At 39.5% G+C, this 27,220-nt stretch overlaps 1 protein-coding gene across 1 annotated transcript in view; it reads left to right on the top strand.

Moving 5' to 3' along the window:
• The window catches only part of tnr (tenascin R (restrictin, janusin)), a 206,913-nt gene that overhangs the window by 122,363 nt on the left and 57,330 nt on the right, over positions 1-27,220 (top strand). Inside the window, exons 7-17 of the mRNA XM_059343993.1 lie at positions 91-191; positions 3,900-4,062; positions 4,884-5,360; positions 13,255-13,374; positions 13,504-13,647; positions 15,652-15,767; positions 19,450-19,600; positions 24,042-24,220; positions 24,617-24,707; positions 25,202-25,302; positions 26,482-26,584. Coding sequence (XP_059199976.1) covers positions 91-191; positions 3,900-4,062; positions 4,884-5,360; positions 13,255-13,374; positions 13,504-13,647; positions 15,652-15,767; positions 19,450-19,600; positions 24,042-24,220; positions 24,617-24,707; positions 25,202-25,302; positions 26,482-26,584 — 1,746 coding nt within the window. The remainder of the gene's footprint in view (positions 1-90; positions 192-3,899; positions 4,063-4,883; positions 5,361-13,254; positions 13,375-13,503; positions 13,648-15,651; positions 15,768-19,449; positions 19,601-24,041; positions 24,221-24,616; positions 24,708-25,201; positions 25,303-26,481; positions 26,585-27,220) is intronic.

Here is a 27,220-nt window from a genome sequence, read left to right as displayed (position 1 = left end):
CTGCTGTCCTGGAGGCACCTTTTGCTCACATAGAGACACACAAACATGCTCTGTTCAGACGATTTAAGACCTTTTCTTTTTGATTTAAAGGTCCTCGTGCTGAGTTGGGGTCCAGACCTCCTGTGGAGGGTCCGATGGATCCAAACGGACCAACAGAATACACCGAGCAGACGCTGGATGCTGACAGCCAGGTAGATGCGAGCAATATGTATTTTTTGCTTAATTAATAGTAAAGCATAGAGAGTATGTAGAATGAGTGGAACATGAAGAGACTTTTGTGAGTGATTAAAGCAGGCTGTCTCGTGGGGCACAGACTTTATTCAAAAGGACAACATCTGTCTCATCACACAGAGTCATTTACATGCTGTTATTTATGATGATGTGTTATGTTGCTCAGAAATAATTAAAGTGATACAAAACCAAGTCTTTTGAGGGACAAATACATAAATTGTAGACTTTACAGGCTGCAGTCATCACGAGTTCAGCTCCAGAACAACAAATTCTGAGATTATAATGGGTGTGTATTGCATGGAATGTTCGTGTCACAGTGTGTGACATCATCGCCAGAGTGTAGAGGGAGAGAAAAAAATAAATTTGAAAACTGCGATCCAGGCCGCAAATTCCACTCTACAGAAATAATTTATACATAGAAACGTAGGAAAAATTGTCTTCTGACTCACAATCCTCTGGTAAAGCTGTCAGAGTTATAGTTTGGGCGTAGGATGCACAGATGTGCTACCAACACGCACGAGCCACATTGGCTCCCATATTAAAAATGCAGGAAGATTTCTGAAAAAGGGAGATGTAACAGTTTTTTTTAGATAAAAAACAAACATATGTAGACGTTCAGGAAGAACTTAGGACGCTCAAAGTGAAGTCTGATCAATGATAGGTGTTATGGTTTTGCCAAAAAAGCGTTCTGTTCGAGGCCAGAAATTCCAGTCTGTCCACCTCTGGCTGCTGTCACTGTTCCGGGCCATTGGCAGTTGGTGGCAGTTAATTCTGTTGATTGCTCTGCTCTGATTGCCTTTGATCTTTCTTGTGATTGCCTTTGATCTTTGCTGTGATTAGAGTTACAGATACACGCACACACACATGCGCATAATCGCGCACACTCCTCCAGATACACATGCTTCAAACACACACACACACACACACACACACACACACAGGTAACTTTATGCGATTTTCGTTACACACACACACACACACACACACACACACACACACACATTTTGAGGTTAAAGGGCATAGGTTGCTGTATAAATAAATACTTACTTGATTCCTGTGGTCTATGTCTAGTACCTTCAGGTTGAATGCACTTATTGTAAGTCGCTTTGGACAAAAGCGTCTGCTAAATGACATGTAATGTAATGTAATACTTGAAATGGAATGCTTGTTGTAGGTGTGCTCCTTGTATATAATATAGCAGGGCTTGAAGACCTCCGGCACGGTGCCGGAAATCCGGCGCGGGATTTTTTGGGGTGTTTTTTTTATTTTTTTAAATCATGTTTTTTTTTTTTTTTTTTTAAACCCACCAAAAACCCTTAGTTAGTTAGATCTGGATATGACCGGGGAGGGCAGCATTGCGGTGGATAGCGTATAGCCTGCCGGAGAAGAAGAAGGCGGCTCATCGGCGAGCGTGCTTTAGACCCACGTCATTACTATTTCTCAAGAAAGTGACTGGAGACAAATCCAACAACTCCTTCTTACTCTCTTTTTAACGACCCGCTAACGAGCCGGAGGCCATTAGCCAGTTAGCTACAGTTAGCTATGTATCAGTACAGCGTGTATGTGCTGCTGCTGCAGGAGGTGTTCACTTAGCGATCTGTTTGTTTACAACAAGCACCGGACACTCTGTGCGCAGTTAGCGTGTACCGTTAATGCAGTTAACTGCAGCGTCGCGAGCCAGCCGTATACGCCCCATTTCAGAATTGCGGGTACATTTGAAGTTTAGAAAAAATAAGAATTTTATTTTATTTTTTTCCATAAAACCTTTTTAATTCCCAAAGAGAATACTTTAAATTTAACACTTCCAGCATTTGCCAAGCTTAAACATGTAATGTTTAAAATATCTGAAAATCATCGTAGTAACAATAAAATCAGTCAACTCTGTTGCAGACAAATTGGGGTAAATATGTATAGTACTTAGATGTAATACATTTTAAAACCATGTCTTTCCTAAGATAACTTTTGTCTTTACATCAGCTAATTCAACTTTAAATTTTCTAAGATAAAGATTCTTTTTTCAGGATTAAAAACATTGACACATTTAATTGGAAAGTTGCTAAGACAGTTTGGATTTTCTCTAAATATTGCTCCAAAAATGAATGAAACGCTTTGATAATTCATGTATAGTGAGAATGTTAGTTATGACACAGCTTCTGGTGAGTTTGTCAACAATAAAACATATTTAATTAGAATTTTTTTAAACAAAACTGTGTGAAACAGAGTTGACGGCTATGTGAACAGAGATGACATGAATAACAGAGTTGACTAACTATGCGTAAAAGGCCAAAAACAGTAACTCTGTTATCATTAAAATGTTGACACATGTAACAGAGTTGATGATAACAGAGTTGACATTTTCCACCATTTTGTGCTTTAACTCCAAATGCTACCACATGTCATGAATAAAACCATCATTTTATGAATTATCATCATATAATTAAGATAAAGATAAGATAAAGTTTAACATTCCATAGTTAATATTATAATTCAAATCTTTTCTGCAAGAGGAAGTGACATCACTGGGTGCAGGTCACCTGTTTTTTATTTGAATGCTGTAGGGTTTTTATGTGGTTTTATAACAGAGATAACAGAGGTGACCAGATCATAGGGACAGATAAAAAATATATATTTTTAATGTTGAAATCCCATGTATTACAGAAAATAAATACTCTGTGCAACTGTAAGTATAAGTATTTCTAGAATTAGCACAAAAAAACTGCTAATTTTAATGAATTATTTTATGTTAATTCAATATGAACATGTGAATCACAAGCTGAAGACAGCCAATAATTGGTGGGTGAGAATCATTTAATGAATATATTACATATAAATTGTTCCTAAAATACATACCAAACATTATTATTGGTGAACATTCAATATAATTAGCAATGTTAATTAAAACAGATCCAGTAAATACTTTTTTAGGGGAAAATATCAAAGGTTTTCCTGGGAGACGCGAAATGTACCCGCAATTCTGATTCGTGGAAGATCTGTTGATCTGAACATCTATCCTTGTGTTATGTCATAAATGATTGCATAAAAAATTCAGGCACAGGATTTTTTTCTGCTTCAAGCCCTGATATAGTATCATAACATTAGTATTAATTGTTTGAAATCTCTGAAGAATCTCATCATAGTGTACACACACAGTAGCAGTAGCCCCCGTGGCCCTTTCAGAATTTCCCCAGAGGAAATTTTCTAGTTAAATATATTATTTTTATTTATGTTTTAACTGTTTAACCGATGGTATTAATTGGTCAAAACATTTATTGACACCACTGACACGATTTCCTACTAACTTCTGACACATGACCCTGTTGAGCCTGTTTGTAGGTGCCTATATTGATCTGCCCACATGGCCAGTGGCCACTTTTTGTTCGAAGAGGTGAATAATTTAAGAAGTTGCTACAGATGTTTGGGTACTTTTTATTATACCGTAAAACTGATGATGCCTTCAGTTCGCCCTGACAGACAAACTATAAACTTTTTTTCTGCCAATTTACAAACCTTAAAGACTACAGGTGAGTGTTTGATACTTGAAACAAAGGTTTTGGGGGAAGTATTACTTTAGAACGAACAGAATGAACACTACCATGCTGTAATTGCAAATAAGGTTAATTAATGCCCTCAGATGCCAATATATTCTTAACCAAACTGTTATTTTTCAGGTGACATTCACTCACCGCATCAACATCCCAAAAGCTGCATGTGGTTGTCCAGCAACAACCACAATCCAGCAACTTGCCACCAGGGTGGAGATGCTGGAGAGAGAGGTTTCTCAGCTCAGAGCTCAGTGTGGGTCTGGATGCTGTGGGGAGAGCTCAGCCATGGGTGAGTTCTGTTCAACAAAATGTATGAATAAAGCTGGAGGATCTTGTTTATATGAGCCGTTTTACCCACAATATTTGTAAGAAAAAACCCCTCTGGTATCAACCATTAGGCTTTTAAAAGCAAAGATACAAAAAGCTGTAAGGAATGCATTCAAAACAGGCTGTCTCATATGTGGCAGACAGCAAAAAACAGGTACTTTAAGTAAAAGATGTGGAAAAAATTGTTTATACCGTGAATGAAGAGGAGACAAATGGCAGCAGAATATTGATGCTGGAGGGCGACTTTTTTTTCCACACACAGTCTCGGTCTAAAAGGTGTGGAAAAACCTTTGCGACTGGTAAAAACTTTGTTCGCTGTTGAGGTGTTGCTGCCATTATAATATGAGGGGAATAGAATGGACAGAATTATAGGATATATTATGGTTAAAGGATCTGCTCCATTGACACCATCACCCAATTCAAATATTTTTTGAAAAAGCTCCATCTCTTCAGTGGGAATATGATTATCTCCAACAGTCACAATGTGACTCTGAATGAGGATGAAATGATCAGCTGAGGAGAACGGCGGCTAGAGGGAAAGGCGCAAAATGAGCCGGGTTTTCATTGATGTCCTTAGTACTGTTTCTCCCATCATACAGGGGATCTCAATTTTCTGTTATTCAGTCCTGATGGGAGGATGAAAAGGATTTGGATGTATTCATTTCCAGGTTGTTGTTTTTTAAATAAAAGAAGTACATGTTATTTTCTCCTAAAACTGTGATTGTATTGTCATCTGAAGCATCATTTTGTCACATTATAGTGTAAATGTTTTTTCGTTCCCAGGTCATTTTGACTTTGTCCCAGGCTGCAGTGGTCACGGCAGCTTCAGCTTTGACCTGTGTGGCTGCATCTGTGAGGAAGGTTGGGCTGGCAAAAACTGCTCCGAGTCCCGTTGCCCGGACGACTGCTCCGGCCAGGGGGTGTGCGTGGAAGGGGAGTGTGTGTGTGACCGCGACTTCGGAGGGGACAACTGCTCAGAGCCACGGTGCCCTTCAGACTGCTCGGGTCGCGGACTCTGCATCGACGGGGAGTGTGTGTGCGAAGAGTCCTTCACCGGCGAAGACTGCATGGTGGGGAGGTGTCTCAACGACTGCTCGGACCAGGGGCTGTGCATCAACGGGACGTGCCACTGCAGACCCGGGTACGTGGGAGAAGACTGCTCGCTGGTCTACTGTGCCAACAACTGCAGCAAGAAAGGAGTCTGCAAGGAGGGATTCTGTGTCTGTCAGGATGGCTTTGCAGGAGATGACTGCAACTCTGGTAGGCTATTACTTTTTATCCTTTAGGTCAGTTTGATCCTTTTCACTGTTGTCGAGCACTAAAAGTAGTTTGTCAGACATTTGTGGTTCAATTCCCCGGAGCACAAACTCCCTTAACACTTGCTGTCAGTGTGACTAGGATCAAGTAACTCAGAGCAGAAATCCAGCCTAAACAGACTTCACAACGTTGTTTGGTGACCTTCAGACAATTCAGTCTGAATTCTTGAGTAGGCACAGGTTTATGTTAAAATTAGAGCTGCAACAGTAGATGGAGTGCTTCCATTGCCAAAAGCAATTTGCTGTAATGTGGGCACATTTCCTGTTCGTGAATTGCTGGCAATATTTCTGAGGTTTATTTGGGTGGCAAAATTGAAAGCATGCTTCAGATTACAGTCTAGTGAGTATCTTTAGAAAAGGCGTCTTGATGTGTCTTTATCTGGTTTTCTTACGGAGTGGGAGTAATTTTAAAAAGAAAAAGAAGAAACTGATTTGTGCCACCTGATAAACAACACCAGCAAACACAAAGATATTTTCCCTTAAGCTACTCTTAAAGTTAAAAAATCTGATTTTGGATGCTCTTACACTGTGAGATGTCCAAAGAATGTAACATTCAGCACAGTGATGTTTGGAGTGGAGTTTATTTGAGATGGGATGTGAAAGTCATATATAGTTGTGTAAACACTATGTCAAACATATACATACATATACGATTAGGGCTGCAACAAAATACTTAATTAACTAGGCTGGTTGAATAGCGCAGGACATACCCTATTTGGAAATATTAACAAAAATAAAAGTAATTTATGTATTCGCCCTTGATTCCAATCTAGTCCAAAATGTATTGGGTTTTACTTGCCCCATGCTACACCCTTCAAGGTTTCAGGAAAGTTGGGCCAGTAAATTTTCTGTTATGCTGCTGACAAACAGACAAATAAACCCAACTGAAAACATGACCTCTTTGGTGGAGGGAATTAGTTATTTAGTCCGTCAGAAATGTCAGAAAAAAAGGCAAACACAATTTCCCAGAGTTCAAAATTAAATTTTTAAATTATTGGACCAACAGTAATGGCTTTACAATGATTTGTTTCATCACATTTTTCGAAATGTTTAGCAGTTTTGCATAGTATAAAACTGAAACAATCATCAAGGTTGATGGTGATTCATCATCTGAAGCCATATGGACAAAGTTTTCTCTTCCGATATAGGACAATTCAAATCTTGATAACACTGATGATATATGATAACATACAGATACTGTATATCACGATATAGCCTGTTTTTGTATACCCCAGAATCTAGTATTGCCATTTAACACATTTTGGCTGCTGCTTTTTCAGCATTGTGAAACAATCTAGAAAAAAATAGACATATATTGTTTTGATGATATATGTTTTGACATCATCCAGTCCTATTCTGAAGAAGGACTAATTTATTTTGCAACTGCAGTTAAACAAATCAAATCAAATGAATGATACATGTTTAAGTTGGTCTTGTTGGTCACGATAATCCCGCCCCTAGCCCCCGATGTAAGCGGTTCTTGGACCAAGACCAGCTCTAGCACCTGCTTTCCTGGCCTAGAGCCGGTTCTTTGGCTGTCAAAAAGTGAGGAAATGGGTCAAGATAAGGCACCAGCTCTGAACCAGCCCTGGAACTGCCTTTGCTGAAAAGGGGTATAACTGCTCAAGCACTAAATACAATATATATATTCACTTATGTACATTCATGTGCTGTAGAGTGCTAAGAGTTTACAGACGGATACATCAGCAGGTACATCTGTAACAGTAATAAAGGAAACAGTGATTCCAACAATCTAATGTATTGTTTTGATAGAAAGTAAACCATCTTACTTATAATGCTCCATGACACATGGCTGCCTGTGTGACACCTACAGAGCAGGTAGATAGATCAGATTTGTTGCATAGGTTTATGAATGCAAAGCTTTCTCTCTCCTGCTGCAGCAGTCAGGCCCGCTCAGCCCCATCATTTCCAGCGAACGTGCAGTCCTGAAAAAACAAACCCCTCGGTGCTTCAAATGCAGGTGGCAGGCCGCGTGACTTGCTGGACAGCAGAAGGTGTAACAGCACTCATTTGTCAAAAGTCACATTCATCCGGGGAGGGAGCTGTCACATTAGCTGCATCTAAGACAGTTTCTGTGTCGTGCCGGCCTTTTGTACACATCCAGCTCTCCACGCCAAAATATCAGACGCTGCTCTGCCATTCGTGGCAGCTGTCAGCAAAGTGAAGGATGAGGACGGACAGAAGAGCGAGCAAAAGAAAGACAGTGACAGCAAATCATATTACTAAAGCTGATTCCTCCTTGCTGCCCTCCCATTTAATATCTATACCAAGTGAGGGAGTCCGAATTGCTTATTTCTTTGCAATTAGAGGCTAAAATAGCCAATGCTTGTAGGGGATAGTTTGCTGAATACAAAACGAAGAAGTTCAATTACCAGAGACCTGTAGGGTGACAGGCTTAAGTGTTTCATGTTATCAAAAGCTGAAGAAAGCGGGATGTATTTTTGCTTCAATTACGGTGGCCTATATTCTCCCACTATGAGAAATAATGGAGGCTGTTGAATTTAAATGGGATGTTTCAGGCGTAGGGGAAGGGTACAGTATATCTTTACATAAAAATATTTCCACCCACAAAGCAAAGATCAACTTGTGCTGAAGAGTGGCATTTAATCTTGACAGCAGAGAAATTCCACAGTCATTTCGATGAGTCCTGGTGCTACAGTGGAAAAGTAGCGGTGACATTCTCATGTTGTTGACATCCTCTGAGTGCGGCGGTGGTGACAACTGACATTAACATTTCTCACATATTTATGGGTTTCAGTGCTGCGATACAGCTTTAAAGTTGTGCATTGTACAGCAATATCAAAACTACAAAGCAGTTTGATATTGTCTCTTATTCACATTGTTAATGACCTCATCAATCGAATTTGACTAAACAGCAGGGCTTTTTATAACATGTTATTGTTTCTATTATGTATTTTATTGGACAGAATACCTGTATTAACTGTGATATTAAAGGGCTTTGACAGACAAGTGACAGTTCTGCAGCTGCAGGCAAAGGACACAATATTTTTTGTGCCATTCACAGTCTGCCTCTGCAGCTTGTGGACACATACTGTTATCATGTTATTGTGTTGCAGATTGTGACAAAAGTGATTCAATATACAAGAGCCATTGTCCTGCACTGAATAGAAAATTGATTCTCTTTTTACTTACCTTTATGACAAAGGACCTTTGTCACTATGTATTTCTGAGCTCCCCCCCTTTTTTATTTTTTAAAGCAAAATAGATGTGAACTCATAGCAGACACCTTTGTGCTCCTCCTTTTCTGGAAGCTTTAGCAGAGTGAAGGATAAGAAACCAAATCGTTTCTGTGCATTTCAGTAAAGGAAACCCCACAGGTTTAGCATTACCTCAGTTCATTCAGTTCAATGATGTGCACTAAGGCCACAATTGGCATGCACCCAGGAGGCGTTCAAACCTTGAAGTCAGTGTTTGGTGTTTTGAGGGTTAATTCAGATTCACCAAAAGTCACATAATAACACAAATAAACTAAACGATCAAGGCAGCAGTAGACTTCTGTTTTCTGTGAGGTACAATGACTGTTTTTGTCAAGGAAGTCTGGTGGCATTGATGACAGCATGGACAACAGCTGTGATTCCCTAATGGATTGGAAATTGCTGTCTTTCATCAAAGCCGTGATAATATTCTAAATATAGAGTCGATTTAAAGGTATGTCGATTTTTTGGGGGTTGGTAAGATATACGTTTTGCTCCTGCCTCCCCCATCTATTGCAGGACAATTCTGCAATTCTACAATGTCATTCAGCAGCGACGATGTTGGTCATATTACTCGACTTCAGAAAATCAATCGATCAAACCATTACTTTAGAAAGTCAGCTGTATATTATGCTGTCTATGACTCTTTACTTTGAATCAAAGCAAAGAAAACTTTCTTGTTACGATGTGGTCATTAGAAATAATGCAACAGCAGATTGAATTTCTGAACCCTAATTAAAGGCGGGAATCTGAAAATGATCATTAAAAATTGTAGCTATTCAGGTGTTATCTATTTCACTCAAAAGCCAAAATATCGTACTTATTACACACTACAAGTTTCAGTTAAGCCTAAAGCAAATGAGCAAGAGAAATGCCATTACATCAAGTAGCCTGAAGGTAAGTTAGTCCTCTGGTGATGAACTGACCTCCGTTGTCAGCTAGAGTTTTAACTTTAAGGTTTTAGTTCACTACATACTGCTGTATTGGCCTATGATAGCATACTGATTAGACCTAATGAGACTTGAAGACTCCAGGCGAGATTACTGAATAACCTTCAGCAAATTTGCCCTTTTTAAACAACCTTAGGAAAGATACAATTCATGCATGAGGAATGGTTTCCAAGTTTCCATAAATGGAGAAGACAAAAATTCTAAGCATTCGAAAATGTTTGCAAGTGATGTAACCAGTGTATTCATATCATTCCATTTATGTAGATAATGTTGTATATGTATATTTATATTTAGCACAATTACTTCTGCTATAATATTTAAAGTATTTTGATAAATTCTAAGTCCAGGGGGAGGTTTTTTAATGAGCCCTTTGGCGTTTCTCTCCTGCACAATTTATGCATTTTGTTCTTATATACTTTTGTTTTTATCACATCCTTTGTGCTAATAAACTAAACTAAACTATTATTAGGCAGCATATTCACAGACAACAGGTACTGCTGAGATTCACCTTCACGCGTCTGGTGATTCTGTGTTTTTATATTCTGCTGGGGAGAAGTTTTTAAAACGGTTTGACATCCCAAGACCTTGAAGGCAGCCCAAGAACAAAATGTGCTTAAAGTGAAAGAAAGAAAACAAGGAGATCAAGTTAGGAGCTGAAGGCTGCTGCTGAAGTTGGACACTGGCCCAATCACAAAGGTCAGAAACTCTCTTCAACTGAGGAATGTTGATGGGATGTCAGGTTGAACCAGTCCTGGGCCACAACAGAGTAAACAATATATTTGCATTAGAATGAACTGGTCGTTGATGACCTTTCACGTAGCAACAACGAGGTGCTTCTCTGTCTTTGCTGTATGTTTAGTAAAAAGTTCCCTCGACTAACTTTTCAGAGGAACCTTTTCCTAAGTGCCCACTTGAGAGCTTGCCCTTCACTTTCTTTGGGAGTTAATGTCTTTAACTTCGCAGCAGCTCGTCTGTTCAGCCTCCTTGCATGACCTCATTCAATCACTCTTCTTCTATCCCATGGATTATTGCTCCTTCGTTTGATTTGTTATTCCCTTCATATACGTGACAAAGCTGAGTCTAATTGATGAAATAAATCTAGCTAAGTGAATGCCGCAGGATTTGTCCCCAGTGCAGGTTCCCTGTTTCGGAATGAGCAAACTACTGTGCCGCATGCGCCCATCTGTCGAGCGTGTGAGGAAGTAGCTGAAACGGCTACTAGAGTGTGGAAAGGTTCCCCTGAGGAGGACTCGGTGCTGTGCCGTAGAGTCCTGTATCACAAGATGTAGAGATGATGAGGGGTGAGAAGGTTGTTTATCACTCTATCACACTCACTTTACTCGTCTCTCTGTCTCTCCTTCCGCTTCATCCTTATTCTCTCACATTTAACAGTCTTTTTATGTTAATAGTTTCCTCTCCCGAGGCTCATCTTGTCTTGTCTTTTCCTCTTCTGTCCCGTTGTCTGTCCGTGAATCTGTCTCGTTGTTTCTTCAACTCAAACTGTTTGTACCTTCTGTCTTGTCCTCTCCTCCTTTATGCCCTTCACCTGTCCCCCCCCCCTCCTCCTCCTTGTTGTTTTTGGCAGTGGGAGCTGTAAACACTCTTGTTTATGCCTCCACATTTACATTCACCACCACCTCTCGGGCTTATGGCTTGACGATCTCCACTTCAGACGAGTGAATGACAGTCCTTCTCCCTTTCATGTAAACACTCGGCCTCTTGTTGCCACAAACACTGACTTCTTTTACCCTCCGGAACGCACATATGCAATGCAGTGTAGCCTGTTGTCTCGTTTTGAAGATTACTGATGCAGAGACAGTGTCTAGCAATCGAGATAATGGCAAAATGTTGCAGTGGTGTGTGCGTTGGCAATAAGTGCTTTGTTTGTGTAACATTTACTCTACCTTCATTGACCCTGGATGCCACAATCATGCAGTGAAACGGGAAGCAAACCTGATCGGCAGAAATATGAGCTACTCATAACTGAAATTTGCCTTTTAATGTCCGGGTACATCCATCAGTGTCTCGGTCCGTTTTCCATCCAGACTGATAGAGCAGATAAAGCGCGACCCTCCACATTACTCTTTGTCACGGCACCTATTGATCCTGATGCTATGAAAGGGCCGTGTGCCTGCAGCCAGGAAAGGGCTACGGGGAGGAGGGGAGTCCGTGGTGGTGGACGGGATCAGTCTGCCAGGTGCCATGTACGGAGAGGAGCAAGGGCCTGCACCTAGGGACAGTTTACCAGGCCTAACTAATGGCTGACATTACATAACATAACATTATGGCTGACAATGGGGTGCATAAAGTGTGCAATAGGCTTTGATTGTAGCCAGGACATGAGCTAACGTTGAATTGTGTCGAGGAAACGTTTGGAACTTTTATGCTGCTCTATCCGAGTTTCTCTTAGTTGCCACCAGCTAGTCCTCAAAGTTCCCCATTTTCTCCGCCTATCCATGTCTGCAGAGTTAGAAAAAATAACAGTTGTACACAGACAGGAATTTGTGTCTGATGGTGTCATGTCGACAAAGACAACGAAACAGATTATACAAGGTTGTAACTTTAACTGTTGACCATGCATTGTGTCTATTTGTTAGAAAATAGTTTTTCATACTTAACACAGAGCTTCCAGAGAGTTGAAGTTCAAGGCCATCTTTCCATAAGTGATCTTAAAAATCTGTGGGGTCTAACAGGTGTGTGTGTGTGTTCTTAGAAATGTAATCAATAAAGCAAGTTCAAGCCTCTAGGCCTATTCTCTTGTGAATTGTTTTGACTACACAATCTGTTTGTGGTTTAAAGGTCTAGGGAATAGCTTAAAGGACTACAGATCTCTTAGAACAACTTAGTCATAGTTGTGTCGGATTGAGAAAACAGCAATTTCAACAGCTCAGGTGGAATGGCACCTTTGAAGGATAGAGCCTCACAACCACAACTCAGTGTGGTGTACAATTTATATAACAACAGGGCCCTGGAGTATCACAAAGACCACTTTTGCAGGGTTAGGGGAACTCATGTCCATCAGACCAGAGCTGGTGTTGCTGATGTGTTCTTACTGAGGTTCAATACCAACATGGGAATTTCTTCCTTTAGGTTCTAAAGTGCAATAAATTGGAAATTACTGTTGCATATAAAAATTATTGACATTTATTTGCAGATACTTGTGACCTAGGATCAAATAAACTAAATTAAAAAGTTGGCTTGAATCCCTGTGAGTTCTCAGGTCTTTGAAACACAAACTGAACTTGTGATTCAGAGGAGTTGTAATTACTGGCACTTCCAATGCATGCAGCTTTATTTTAACTTTTGCAGTATTTGTAATTATTTTTGTTAAATGTTAAGCTGATACACCTACCTTTACCAGCTATCACAAGTTGTATCAGTTATAATTTTTATTTTGAAATGATCTCTTTACCTTGGGACTATTTCCTACCAAACATATACCTCCAGGAAAGATGTCCAATCTACACTCAAAATATGAAGTATGGGCTTGGAAAAATCTTACCATACAAATGAGAGCAGGTACATTTTCTCCAGTTTTCCCACCAATGTAGGCAATGGCTAACTGTGATCTGGGCACACATGCAAAATACAAGACAACTTTAGTTGAAATAGCAATTGTTTACATATAATTTATGTTTTTTTGTCTCAACAGTGGCACCAGCCATGAACTTGAAGATACGAGGGGTGACTGATCGCACTATTGATGTGGAGTGGGAGGGGTCTGTTGTGCTGACGGATTTCTTAGTCACCTACACACCAAGCAGCCCTGGAGGTATGTACACGGCTATGCTAACTTTTAAAGCAAGGAAGGCATAAAATGTAAGTTTCAGTTTGTATGAAATGTCTTGAAAGCATACACAGCTACTGTACCAGTCTATCTTTTTTCCTGTCTCTCTGTCAGGTGTGCAACTAGAGATAAGGATTCCAGGCAATGCCACCACCTGCACTATCTCAGGCCTGGAGGCAGGCATGGAGTACAACATCAACGTGTTCGCTGTCATTAACAACAGTATCAGCGTCCCTGCCAGCATCACTGTTTCGACCTGTAAGTGCAGCCCTGTGGGTTGTTTTGACAAAATGTTCTCATGGGAGCCCTGACGGATATTCCACCGAGGCCATGTTTGGTTCATGACCAACAGAATATGGATGCAATACCTCAATTCTGTATCTTATAAAATCTTCTCTGTGTCATTCAGCGCAGAAAATCCTCACATGGACACAGTCATTCAGACAGATGCACACACACTCTGTCTCTCACCTTCTTTTTTTTTTGTAAAATCCTCCAATGTTTCTCAGTGTCAACAGAGTGAGAATACCAGCTGCTCCTCTGTGCCAAATGCTTGCGATTTCTACCTGTAACACCTGCTTGGTGTCACTCACACTCAAATACACACACACACACACACACACACACACACACAAATAAGAACGCCTCGTCAGTGTTAATGCCAGGTCATCAGATCTGTCTGAGAAACAAACTATGACTGAGAAACTAACTAAACCTCTATGCTGAGGCTATCAAAGCCATGTAAACTCACCAAACCCCTGAATAAGTAATCGTCTGTCTTCAGTGGCAAACAGAATATTGTATCCACTCTACATCAGCTGGCTACATTCAGTGTGCTGACATTAGTTCAGTCTTAGCTGGTAAAATCATCCCCCATTTCACAGATAAGTAACTTTAATTTCTGTTTGCAGTTATAAAGTCAATTTAGGGCAATTAAGTCTGATGCAACCATTTTTCATATATGATATGATTTGTTTGGTTGCCTTTGCTAAACTTAATTATGAAATGAAGTATTTGATTATCTGGAAAGATTTATGAGGACACCGCTGCTTGTGAAAAAGTAATTTTTGCATTCCGCTAAATCAAAGTAGGAGTCGTTTGTTTTAAAACAGAGAACTAATGTTGCAGGGGCTTTATGTATAACTATCATTAGTACAATCTAATGCATTGCATATATAGTTTGAAAAAAACTGCTTGCAGATCAAAAAGAAATCTGTAGCTGCTTTGCATATAATGCCATACATTAGTGAGATTTTCAGATTTAGGGGAGGCAGTCAAGACGCTACTGTGTCTAGACAATACTGTGTGTATACATTTGTGCTATTTACAGATGTTCCAATAGATCAAATTGGAGAAAAACTTTAAAATAGTAGTACAGTGTGTGTCAGTGTGCTAAATTGTTGCCAAACCGTTACAGGGATAGTGAGCAGTGGTGTTTATAATGTGAATTCCAGGATATTAAATGTTTATCTGTAGTGGTCCCAGCAAAATTTGTAACTAAAGTGTACTAAAGTAGCATATCACCTGGCATGGTTAAGCTAAGTTTGATCATGATCGTTGATCGTGGAGGCAAAGATGTTACCAGTGGAACCCCAGAAAGCCTCAAAACACCAACATAAAACAGCAATAACAATATAAAAAGACAATTAGCAACAGTTTACTAACCCCGCCAAAAACGAGATGGCAGTTGTTCCATTCTTCTTTGGTTCAGATGTTGTGGACCCAACCTCACATAAAATAGTCCTTTAAACTCTACTACGCTTTCATCTGTCCTATTGTTTGAGGACAAGGTCATTTGTTACAATGACCAAGTCCACACTGGGCAAACTAGTCAAGTTGTTGGGTGAAAAAAAAATGCTTTTCTTCATTTCGTATAAATCACACCCAATATGATTTTCAATTTTCTTGCAGGTTCAATTATTATGTGGTCACTTTCCTCTGTTTCCAATCCGCGTAGTTTATGGATCCGTCACTTCTTGCCCTCCATCTGATTTTGTGCAGTTACATGATTGCAAACAACCTATGAAGAATGTTTCTTGATGCAAAACATTGTGAAAAATGCACCACATAATTAACAATCCAAACATTCAGCACACCATGAGGGTGATCGAAACAAAGCAAATGAGTACAGACACAGGGAACAGAAAAGAAAAATAAAGAGAAAGGTTCGGCAGTAGACACCTTCAGCATGAGATGTAGTAGTGATTTATGGGCTGTGTGGGTCACTGAAGAACAATAATACGTCTCTGGCTACCTCTCCAGATCTTTCCAATCCGGATGGTTTAGTCTTCAAATCCATCACAGAGACGTCAGTGGAGGTCCAGTGGCTACCTTTCTACTTTTCCTTCGATGGATGGGAGATCAGCTTCATCCCCAAGGTAGAGTAAAGCTGTGTGAACACTGAGTGTATGTGTTCTCCGTCATTCCCAATGGAAGACTACAGCATTATAGTATGCTGAAAGTGCTCTGACCTTGCGTGCGAGACAGATGGAAGGACGAAACAGACTTTTTATGCTTTTAATGAATCATCAGCACATGACAAACTTGTACATTCTCCCATACACACACACACACACACACACACACACACACACACACACACACACACACATCAGTATTTTATTTTGCTTGCTGGCCAACACAAGATATGCTTGATTGAAAATAATAATGTTTTAAATCACACTTATTCCAATCTCTAAATGTTAAATCACTATGAAGAAAAATCACTGGATGGATTTAGGTTGTCTTGGGGGTTTTGCTCAACTTGAAGCCCATACCGAATTAGACAAGCGGATTGTCTTAAGCTTATTGGCTATTAGGTGGATGAGCCATTAAACCCTTTTCCAGAATAACCCTTCCTAAACCATAGCAGGGCCAGGTTCAAAGACAGAAAGCAAAACCTTTTTCTTTTTAATTCCTGCCGTAAACCGAGGTTCTCTCTGCACTCTAATCTCATGCCCTCTCACAGTAATTGGTTTTCTCCTTTCAGGTGTTCTCAAGGGGAGATATCCTTTGGTCCGGCCTCAAATCTGATGTTAGATGCTTTTTTTGTGTGTTTATTTTAAGCCCTTTAAGGATAGAACATTTCTGAAGCAAAAAGCTTCCTAATTTCATTCTATTGCTTTAAGCTGTCCTTTCTCTTTCTATTCAATCGTCCATGTCTGTCTCCTCCCTTCCACCCTGCCACCTTTTCCTCTTAATCTATTGTTCCATGTTCCATCCACTTCCATCTCTTGGTCAAAATCTCCAGCTTTTTTCCTCTCTACCCCTCGAAGGCACCCTCCATCCCTTCCTTTCTCCTTCACCTCTCTCTTCCCCTTTCCATCCCTTTCTGTGTAAATATTCCACCTTCTATCTTTCCTTCGCTTTCCCTTCCCTCACTCCAGCCACAGGGGAAATCATATTATGAGTTGGCAGTCCCGCCCCCCTGTGGATTTAATCCAGCAATGGGGATTGTGAATTTTGACAATCTCGTAATGGAAGTAGGCATGAAAGCTTCGGCCTATGCGAACAAACACAGAACCCGCTACTCTGTAAAAAGGAAACAGAGAGAGAGAGCGACAGGGCGAGACTCGAGACCTGCCGGTAACACTGTTAGAAACAGCTACAGTATATATCTGACTTTCCAATAAAATATCATACTGCCAGCACGTACCTACCGCAACTTCTTATGTGTTATGTTTTGAGCTTTTTGTAATAAATCAATAAAGCTGTAAAGCAATCAGTCAATCATAACTGCTGCCAGTAGAACTGTACATGTATTCTATAAGTACCACTAGTATTGGAGTTAAATATGGTCGTAAATTATATTCTCAGTATTGATTTATATAATTTATGGGACTTTTTCAAGGACATCAGAGCTATTTCAGTTTCCTGGAAGCTCCCTCTTAAATAAAAGTTTTTTTTATTGTTGTAAAAGCTGCTGTAGCTTTATTTTGAAATGAAATCTAAACACAGAGATACACACACATGACCACGCATAACGATTAGGGTTTCCCTGAAGTATCTCAGCATTGTGATTCATGTTGAATAGTTGAGCAAATGACTAAAGAATACAGGTCAGGACACAGGATGAGGCTGTGTAAATCTGTAGGATTCTCTTTACATAAAGCATTTGTCTGCATGATAGTTTGTCAAATCATGCCTATAAAACTGTTAAGATGCACTCTGTGATTCTCTACCCTATCCTGGCTTCAACTAACTTATTTTTATTCTTAATTAATCTGCCTATTATTTTCTCAGTAAATGCCCTGTGTTACTACCCAGAGCACAAGTTGAGGTCTTGAAACGTTGTTTTCTTTTTTCAGAAGTCTTGAAAATACCAAACTAGTTTAGTTATTATCATGTATGACAAAATAAACATCAAACCATCACATTTAAGAAGCAGGAAACCAGGATTTTTTTTTTTGCTTTCTAGCTTAAAAAATCACTAAATTGACAATAAATGTTCTGTCGTTTGACTATGGATGAATCGATTAATCATTCAGCTCTAACCTCCTTCACCTCTGGGATGAAAAAAACAATACAAGGCAACCGCTAAAAATCAATTTTAATGGCTCAGCTGAGCCTCGGAGGCTGCATCATGTTGAAGAAATCAGGTGAATAAGTAAAAGGAAACCCCCTCGCATTCAAAACAGCTTGTAATACATATTCATTATATATATATATATATGTGTGTGTGTGTGTGTGTGTGTTACTATCCAACTATGTTTTATTCCTGGTTTTGAGGTGAAAAAAAAATCAACAAATGCATGTTTTTTTTTTTTAAAGGAACAGTCTTTTCTTTCATGCATTATGAAGAATGTGAAGAGAAGGCGTTGCATTGGGAAAAAACGTTGTTTCACGAATTGTCTTACTCGATAATTATATTGAATTATACCAGTTAACACTTCAAAACTATACTTGCCGTTTGTCCTCGTTCTCTGTTTTGGCCTATCACAATGTGTGCAAAGAATGGGTATATTTTTATCCATGTGCATCTGTCAAGCTCTATACGATTTGAATCTGGGCTTTCTTGCGTAACAACAGTTTTTACAATTATTATTTGGAAACAAGGGGAGTGAGATCTTTTTTGCAGCGAATGTATCCATTTTTATTACATTTTAAATCTAACTATATCTAATGATTTTGCTTTTATGAATTGTAAGAGGATTATAAAAACCTCTTATTGACACTTTTTGATAGACATAATTACATGCTGTCTTACCTTAAAAAATGGGCAATCAAAGAGATTAAACATAAGACATAATTATATTAAATTAAAGTAATAACAAAACCTCCACAAGGACCAAAAAAAAAAAAAATTCTCATTCCTCATCTAAGCGACCTTGTCGGCAGAGAGAATGATGACTAATTATGTGCAAACTGACACTGGAGATGGGAGTGAATATACTGTTATGGTGATTCATTTTGTATAATTTAGCATTTAACTGTATTATTATTGAGATTGAGGACCAATTGTTATCGGAACATTACCGCTGTGTGTTACTGCCCACCCTAGTAATTTAGCTGAGGTGATTAAATGGATTACATCTCTAATTACAGTTTTGATTCAGGAAAGTAGCAAGCTGTTATATGTTCTGTTTTAATATGAGCCTTCGTAGCACAGGCTTTTGGGGATCTTGGAGCAGCAGTAGGTGTAACATCTGTCTGTCGGCAGGAAGTGCATGTGCAACACTGGCTCTCTGAGAACAGCTGGGAATAGCAGGGGCTCCATATGGATGAGTGACAGGCCTTTGGAAATGTACAGAGTGCTGCCTCTGCAGAATATTGCCTGAGAAATATTACTGTAGCTACACAGTTTGGGAAATGAATGTGCTAAACCATTCAAAAACATGTACAAATCAGTGAAAAGAAATACACAGTTCAGGAATTCTACCGCGTAGAATTTAACTGCATGAGTCTCTGTTTATGTCTTACTGATGGGGATAGTCTTTTATCTGCCAGATCCCTTATCTCCACTGAGAGAAGAAGTTTGAGCCACACAGTAGCTGGCATTTACTTAAGATATGCAGTTTTTGCTTTTCATCTCATCACTTTCTACCTTTGTTTATTTCCCAGGACAATGATGGAGGGATGACTGCACAGCTGCCCAGCACAATCACTTCCTTTGTGCAGACTGGTTTGAGACCAGGGGAGGAGTACACTGTTAACCTGGTGGCGCTCCGAGACCAGGGACGAAGCCAGCCAGTCACTGCCACTGTCACAACATGTATGTATTAATAGGAATTGTAAACAAGAACCATGATATTAGGCAGTGTTGCAGTACTTGAGATCGGTCTTGATCTCGAGACTGCTCTTCGAAGGTCTTGTCTCGGAATTGACTGCATTTTTAATCAGTGTACTCCAGAGTTTTTTTTTAACAACCTCACAACATAACATTACTAAATTGCCTGTGCATTCTGATTCTGATTAATTTGCATATTAACATCCACGTTGGCTAATTTCAGCTCCGACGTAAACGCTACACACCATGAAAGAAGCATGAACACAGAAAGCAGAAGTAATGCTCATAGAAAAGAAAGGAAAAACTCCCAGATATAAAGTTCACCTCTGTGATGCATTTTGATCAGAACTGCATGGTACACTTACACATATACATACGTACATTAGCAATAAAAGATTGTTTTCTGTGGGATTGTGGACCTTTCAAATCAATCCTATGGTTTGCATGTTTCATTTTTTATTGTGTGTTGTAGCATGTTATGCAACATGGCACTAACATTGGTCTGTTCTTGGTCTTGACTTTGTCTGAACCCCTCAAAGTCTTGGTATTGATACACTCTGGTCTTGGTCGTGACTTGATCTCTGTTTCGGTGGTCTTGACTACAACACTAACATTACAATACAAACCTGATTCCAAAAGAGTTGGGTTGCTTTGAAAAGCATAATCAAAACGGTGCAATAATATGCAAACTTCTTGCACACTTTTTGAGGAAATCAGGGTTTCAAATTGGAGCAGCACTGCATCAAATAGAAACTTTTTAATATTTATAACTGTGTCAATTAAACCCAGGATGACACTTGTCCAAACCACAATCCATAACCAAAAGATGTTCAATTTTGAATAATTAAGTAATAGAGAAAAAGCAAGCCAACTTATTTGACAAGCTGGAAGAAAGTAATGTTTGAAATTTTTTGCATGATAAAAGACTCTGATGATTAAGCGATTATAACAACTGTCAGCAATTCATTTTCACTCAATCAATCAACGTATTATTTCAGTATTAAACATTTTTTTAAACACGTTTTTCCTGCACTCCCCTATACACACACATGAACACACAGCTAAATACCATGGCATAAACAGTGAGTGTCACCTTGACATATTTGTTGGTCTGACACCATTTATGTCCCTGATGTAAACCTCACTGAGGTATTGCCCCCACTCCTCACCCAGCTGACACTATTACTAGACAGCTGTAATAGATCCAATTCAATCGTCGTCCATAACAATTCAAACTGTGATGTCTGCAGTCAAAACACCATCAATTTCCTGTCAAGTCTTTGTTCATTTTGTGCGTTGTAATTAAGTATCGATTAATAATTCATGGCACCCTGTCATTAATTTTTCACGACAGCCCACTGCAGGACACCTTATTGGATAAAGAAAGAGGAAAAGACAAATTTGAAGTTACTCTATTATTTATAACAAAGATTTATCCTTCCTTGGAGACGGAGTGAGCGTGATGAAAGTCTGTGGAAAACCAGAGGGAGAGGACAGCTGATATGGGACCAGGTTCTCAGCAACTGTCTTCCTCAGGATGTTTTCTAGGACGAGACCCAAGGGGCCAATTTCTAATACATCAAGGATCGGGTGGACCTGCAGTATGTCAACCTGAGTAGGAGACTTATTTAGATCTCAAAAAGCTTTAAGAAAGACTTCAGTAAGGTCCCGTGTCGCTTAATGTCTGAAATATATCATTTACATAAGTTCCCCCTGGGGCCATCAATACAGAGTAATTATGCGATCACAGCATAGTATGGTGCTTTCTATTTAAAATATGCCTTGAACCACACATGGCATGTGTTATTTTGGTTGGTTTCTCAACATTAAATAATGTTTGTCTTTTTAAATCAAATATAGGCATTAATGTCATTTCAGTAAAGCCCCATTTAACCGCAGCAGAAAAATGTTGATTTAGAGATCAAAAGCAGCTGTATTTTACTTCCAAACTCCATCCGTTCCGCTGAGTCCTTCTCAATCTTTAAGAAGAGACTAAAGAATCAACTCTTTACTGAACACCTTCACTCTTGATCTACACTGACGACCACGACAAGTATGGCACTGAGCGATCTTGTGACCAATAAAGCACTTGTGTCCTGATGGACTCGAACTTAACCCACGGCACTTACTCTGTTTCTTGACTTCATCCTTGCTTGTGTTGTATTACTCTCATTTGTACGTCGCTTTGGATAATAGCGCCTGCTAAATGACATTGTAGAATTGCAGAATTTTCCCACAGCTTTTTTTCAATATAGATAATGGACAAATTAATGAAATAGAGTGCAACTTATCACATTGTCAAACACCTGATTGCGTTGACTGACATGTCTTTATATAAACAATAACAGTAATAATAAGAACAAGTAGAGTGAGTCTTTAGTGAATCCGTCTTGTATCACCTATCCGTCCCTGTTTCTGACGATTATTTGTGGTCAAGTTATGGTGGTAATAGGTTAAATAATGTAGTCCAGACACCCATCTCCCCTAGCATCGTTTTCCAGATTCTCCTGGGGATCTAAGACACTTTGGCGTGCCCTGAAAACCTCCAAAGGAACTCACCATCCTAATCACATGCCCAAACCACCTCAACTTGCTCCTTTTAACCCAGCTGAGCTCCCTTCGGATGTCTGAGGTTGTCATCCAATCTCTAAGGATGTATACCCAATCAAATTTTTACAGTCACTACCCAAAGCTCATAACCACTGGTGAGAGTTGAACCATAGATTAACTAGTTACACCTTCACTTGTGGGCAACAACTCACTCCCAGCATGGATGATGCAATCCACTATTTTACGGCAGAGAACCATGGCATCAGACATGGAGGTGCTGACTGCTTCAAATTCCACTACAACCCCCCTCAGTGAGTGCTGAAGGTCGTGGTCTGATTAATCCAACAGAGAAACATCATCTTCAAATAGCAGAGTAGGAATTCTTTAAACCGGACATTCTCCTCACCTGGCTGCATCTTGGGATCCTATCCATGAAAATCACCAGCAGAATTGGTGACAAGGGCCAACCCTGGCAGAGCCCAACAGCCACTGAAAGTTTGACTTCCTGCTGAGATTACAGACACAGCTGGTTATATACGGAGCAAATGGCTCATAGCAATAGCTGCGGTAATACACTTAACCACAGTATCCCTCATAAAAGTCCACAAAACAAATGCAAAAACAAAAGACCTCATGAACAATGTCCTCAGCAAGATGTTTCCAGTTCATCCACACTTCACTATTTGGTACCAGATCTTCCCTACTTCTCTCTTCAACTGAGTGTCATAGACATACAGCCGCAGATCTGATGATACAACCACAAAGTAAATCATCAATCTTGGCCTAAGGTGTTCTGGTACCAAGTACACTAATGAATCACCCTATGCTCAAACAGGGTGTTTGTTATAGTCAGTCCATAAAGCACAGAAGTCCAATAAGACAGCTCCACTCAGTTACACACTGAGCACCCCTCAGAGAATCCTCACCATATCGAGGTGTTTATGTGTGAGCTGCTGTTCTGAAATGCGTTTTCCTCATCACGTGCAATGTTTTTTCAGGTTTTCGTACCTAATAAGTGTTGGTTTCCAGCAGTCAGCATGGAAAGACTTTAATCACGGCTTATGTTTCACACCTTGCACAGATAAAGCCTATTGTCTCAGCGTGTGTCAGGTCTGATAAGCTTTACATGCTCGGCTGTCCGAGGACGGCTTTTTCTGATAACTAATCCACATCTACCACTGCATGAGCTTGAAGCAGTAGTAACATGAACTTTCATTCCTTCATTTTAACTTCCCCATTCTAGCGTCCCTGTGAACGCTGTCTCAACTGTGTCCAACCCAAAAGTTGTCTGGTCACACTTGTTTACTTATTCTTTGATTTTGTTCAGTTGAATCATAATTTGTGTCTCTGTTTTATTTAGGCTCCGAAGAAGTGTAGCTGCTTTTGTTGAAAGAAAAATTGGATTGTGTAGACACACGTTTTAAACATGATTTGATTTTTGAATTAGTTCATCTACAAAAAAAATTGGTTCTGATAATCAATTATTTTTCTAAGTCATTTTTTTTCATTTGTCATTTTTTCAAATGTCATCCCCAACATGTATTGCAATGGGACAATATGTGTGTTCAAATAAGATAATCTCAGAATATAAGACATCAAAACATGTTGCTTGTTTTATTCAACAAATAATTAAGTAATAATAATTGAATAATTCTGATGATTGAAATGGTAATAGTACTAGGTTGCATCCCTGCCTAAGACTCAATTATAAAAAAGAGTTTTGATTTAGTATCCGACCAAAAATGAGCTGTGAAATTGAAAAAAAAAAGTCTAACAATACCTGGACAGAATTAAAAAGTACAGCAATGGATGGCCAGGTTTACAAAGTGGCGACACAAAGCAACAGGACACTCATTAATTCTTCTTTGTTTCACAGTGATCGATGGCCCCACTCAGCTGATCGTGCGGGACGTGTCAGACACTGTAGCGTTTGTGGAGTGGACACCACCAAAAGCAAAGATTGATCAGATCGTATTACGTTACGGCCTGGTGGGAGGAGAGGGTCCACGGACCACCTTCCGCCTTCAGCCCACACTCAGCCAGTACTCCCTGCAGGTGAGTGGCGGGGTGTGTGTGCAATTCATCACGTTGCAGTGTCACAGATCGGATCATGCAGATGCATTATGTGGACTCACCTGCCATCTGGGGACAGAAAAGCTGGTCTCCACAACTTAAACCGTTTATCTTTGGGTGGAGTGTTGGCTTTGGGGTTATTACATTGCACATTGTGTGTGTGTGTGTGTGTGTGTGTGTGTGTGTGTGTGTGTGTGTGTGTGTGTGTGTGGGTGTGTGTGTGTCTGACGCTTGTCATGCTTGGTAAATTATCTAATCGCAGAGTCTGCCTGCTGTCTGTGTCTGGAGATTAAACAAAAACAAACGAAAAATCCATGCAAAGGGATTAAACAGACCAAACTGTCCCTGTTTTTTTTTTCTTTTCTTTTTGTTCCACAGGTTCTGCGTCCTGGCGCACGTTACGAGGTGTCTGTGAGCGGAGTGAGAAAAGGAAACGAGAGCGGATCTATTTCCACTGAATTTACTACCGGTGAGGTCTGACAGCAAGCAGATGTTGTGATAGTGATGTGTGTGTGTGTGTGAGTGAGTGTGCGTGTATGTGTGGTACCGTGCCTGCATCTGAGGATAAAACAGTAGATGACATATGGCCTAATGTAAAACATACTGTTTATCTATATTGGGTATGGTAGTGAACATCTGTTCAAGGTAATTTGGTAGCTTGTGCAGATGAAAGTACATTATTTGTGGAAACATTATCCTAATGTGTTTTGAGTGCAAAACAGTGAGTGAAATAAGCTTAAGTAAAATGTATGCATATGCTGTCACAGAGTTGACTTCAAGGTTATTCAGATGAATCTGTATTGAATCACTAACAGAATATAAATGATCACAGCAGTTAATTATATCATCATACAAACAGATCAACTGTAGTAATCAGCAATTGGATACTAACTGTATCTGTCTGATGATGTTCGCTTGTCCACAATCCCTGAGAGTTGGTCTCTGTGTCCCCAACATTGTCAGCTTTATCGTTCTTCTCAGAGATCGATGCCCCCAAGAACCTGCGGCTCGTGTCCAAGACCTCCACCACCCTGGAGCTCGAATGGGACAACAGTGAGGCGGAGGTAATGAGGCATGGGCCGGATAGCAGTTGCGGCTAATGTTCATGATTTGATTTTCATCCAGTTTAAGTGATTATCAGGTGTGAAAGACAACACAACAACGTTTGCCATACCTTTTTTTTTTTGCTTTGTTGTTTGTATAGCTGCCTGTATTCTCACGCAACATATTATAAGTGGTCTATTATCTCTCAATCTATAAATGTAAATTGCAGCTCCAACATACAGTTTTATGGTACTTGTATTTCACTTTATTATTTCCAGTTCATAGTGCTTTATATTTCTATTCCACTAACAATTTTAGCTACTTTGCAGATCAAGATTTTGCATACAAAACATATGAAGAGCAATCCAATATCATCCAATAATTATATATATTGGATTATAAAGTTTAACTAAATACTAAATAAATAAATATATTGCTTTTGATTCTTTAATTGCTTTTTAAAAAAATATATTAATCTGTACGTTTCTTAGTTTACTTTTACTTTTTTACTTAGTCTTTTTATATTGCCATATTGTAGGTACTTTTATTTGACATATTTGGGGTTTTTTAAACTAAGTTTAGTGGACTATCCTGAACTATTTAATAACTTCTATAGGATTCCAGCAATACCTTAAGATGCCCTTTATATCACTGAGTTTATGATTACTATATTAATTTTGGAAAAATAACAACTGATTTGTTCTTAATGCCTTGATGCCTGTGCACTTGCTCTGAAGCAGGTTTTTATTCCTCTCATTTTTCTGTCTTGTTGTATTGAAGACTTTAGTCATCACAACCAGGTCGGTCTGCATTCTGTCAGCTTAGTAAATGCAAAAACTGGGAATGAAGGGAACAAGTTTAATGGGTTCAAGTGGTCACTTGATGTTTTACTCTGAATGAAAATGTAGTAAATTGTTGCTGTTTCACTCTGTACTGACTAACTACACAGCTAGACTTATGAAGCTAGTCCGTCTTGACGCCTGTTAGCACCACAATTTATTCATCCTCATGATTCTGCAGAGTCTTGGCAGGGAGACAGATATCCTACTGGGCTGATGCAAAATAAACAATTTATTCTATAAACCAATTTAAAGCTGCTTTAGCTGTTTGTGACAGCCTTTCTTCATTTTGTGAAAAGAATACAAATGTTTCCTTCAGTTTGGTGCTGTAAATGTTTAAATATATGTGTCTAAATGTAGGTGGAGGGCTACCAGGTGGTGTACAGCACTTTAGCAGGAGACCAGTATGATAAAGTCATTGTACCACGCAATGAGGGACCTACCACTAAGACCTCCCTCACAGGTAAGTCAGGAGGAGCGATGTGCTGTTTTTCCCTCAGTTATTCATTAATTTGTTGTGTAGTCAATTTTTATTGAAGTATTCATCATTTACATGTGTGGGGGTGTTTTGCTCAGAGCTGTGTTTTTCCCTTTGTGTTCGGTATTATCTCAGTGCATCTAATGTGTACTGAAGAAGCTGGGAAGTGCCTGTGTGTTTTACATGGCAGGATTATCTCCAGAGCTAACATTTTGGCTGACGGAGCCACTGATTGTATCTGTAGAAATGCTTGTTGTCCTGCGGGCATATTGAAAGGCTGTCTGAAAGAAAGGGTCAGCTGGGATGTTTTTTTTTTCTGAAAGGCCACAGCGCTGGAAAGGGCACGGCCGGCATAAGAATAGAAGCAAAAGGTCCCTGTGTTATTCTGTTGGGGCATTGTAATCGATGCTGCCTCTACCCTCATTCCTTCTCTGTCACTCTCATTTTCTCTCGACTAATAATCTCTGCCACGCGCTGGCTCATTTCCATTTCCTCATCATCTCGTCTGGAGCTTGAGGATCTCACTGTGGAAATACTGAATTGATTTGAAACTGATCAATTATGCTGAAAAAAAAAGCGGGTTTCCTCAGAAATTAAACTGATGTACATGTAAATTTGCCT

This window comes from Centropristis striata, chromosome 11 (assembly GCF_030273125.1).
Source record: "Centropristis striata isolate RG_2023a ecotype Rhode Island chromosome 11, C.striata_1.0, whole genome shotgun sequence".
NCBI lineage: Eukaryota > Metazoa > Chordata > Actinopteri > Perciformes > Serranidae > Centropristis > Centropristis striata.
The sequence above is the reverse complement of the archived record's forward strand: the minus strand, read 5'-3'. Positions and strand labels throughout refer to the sequence as shown.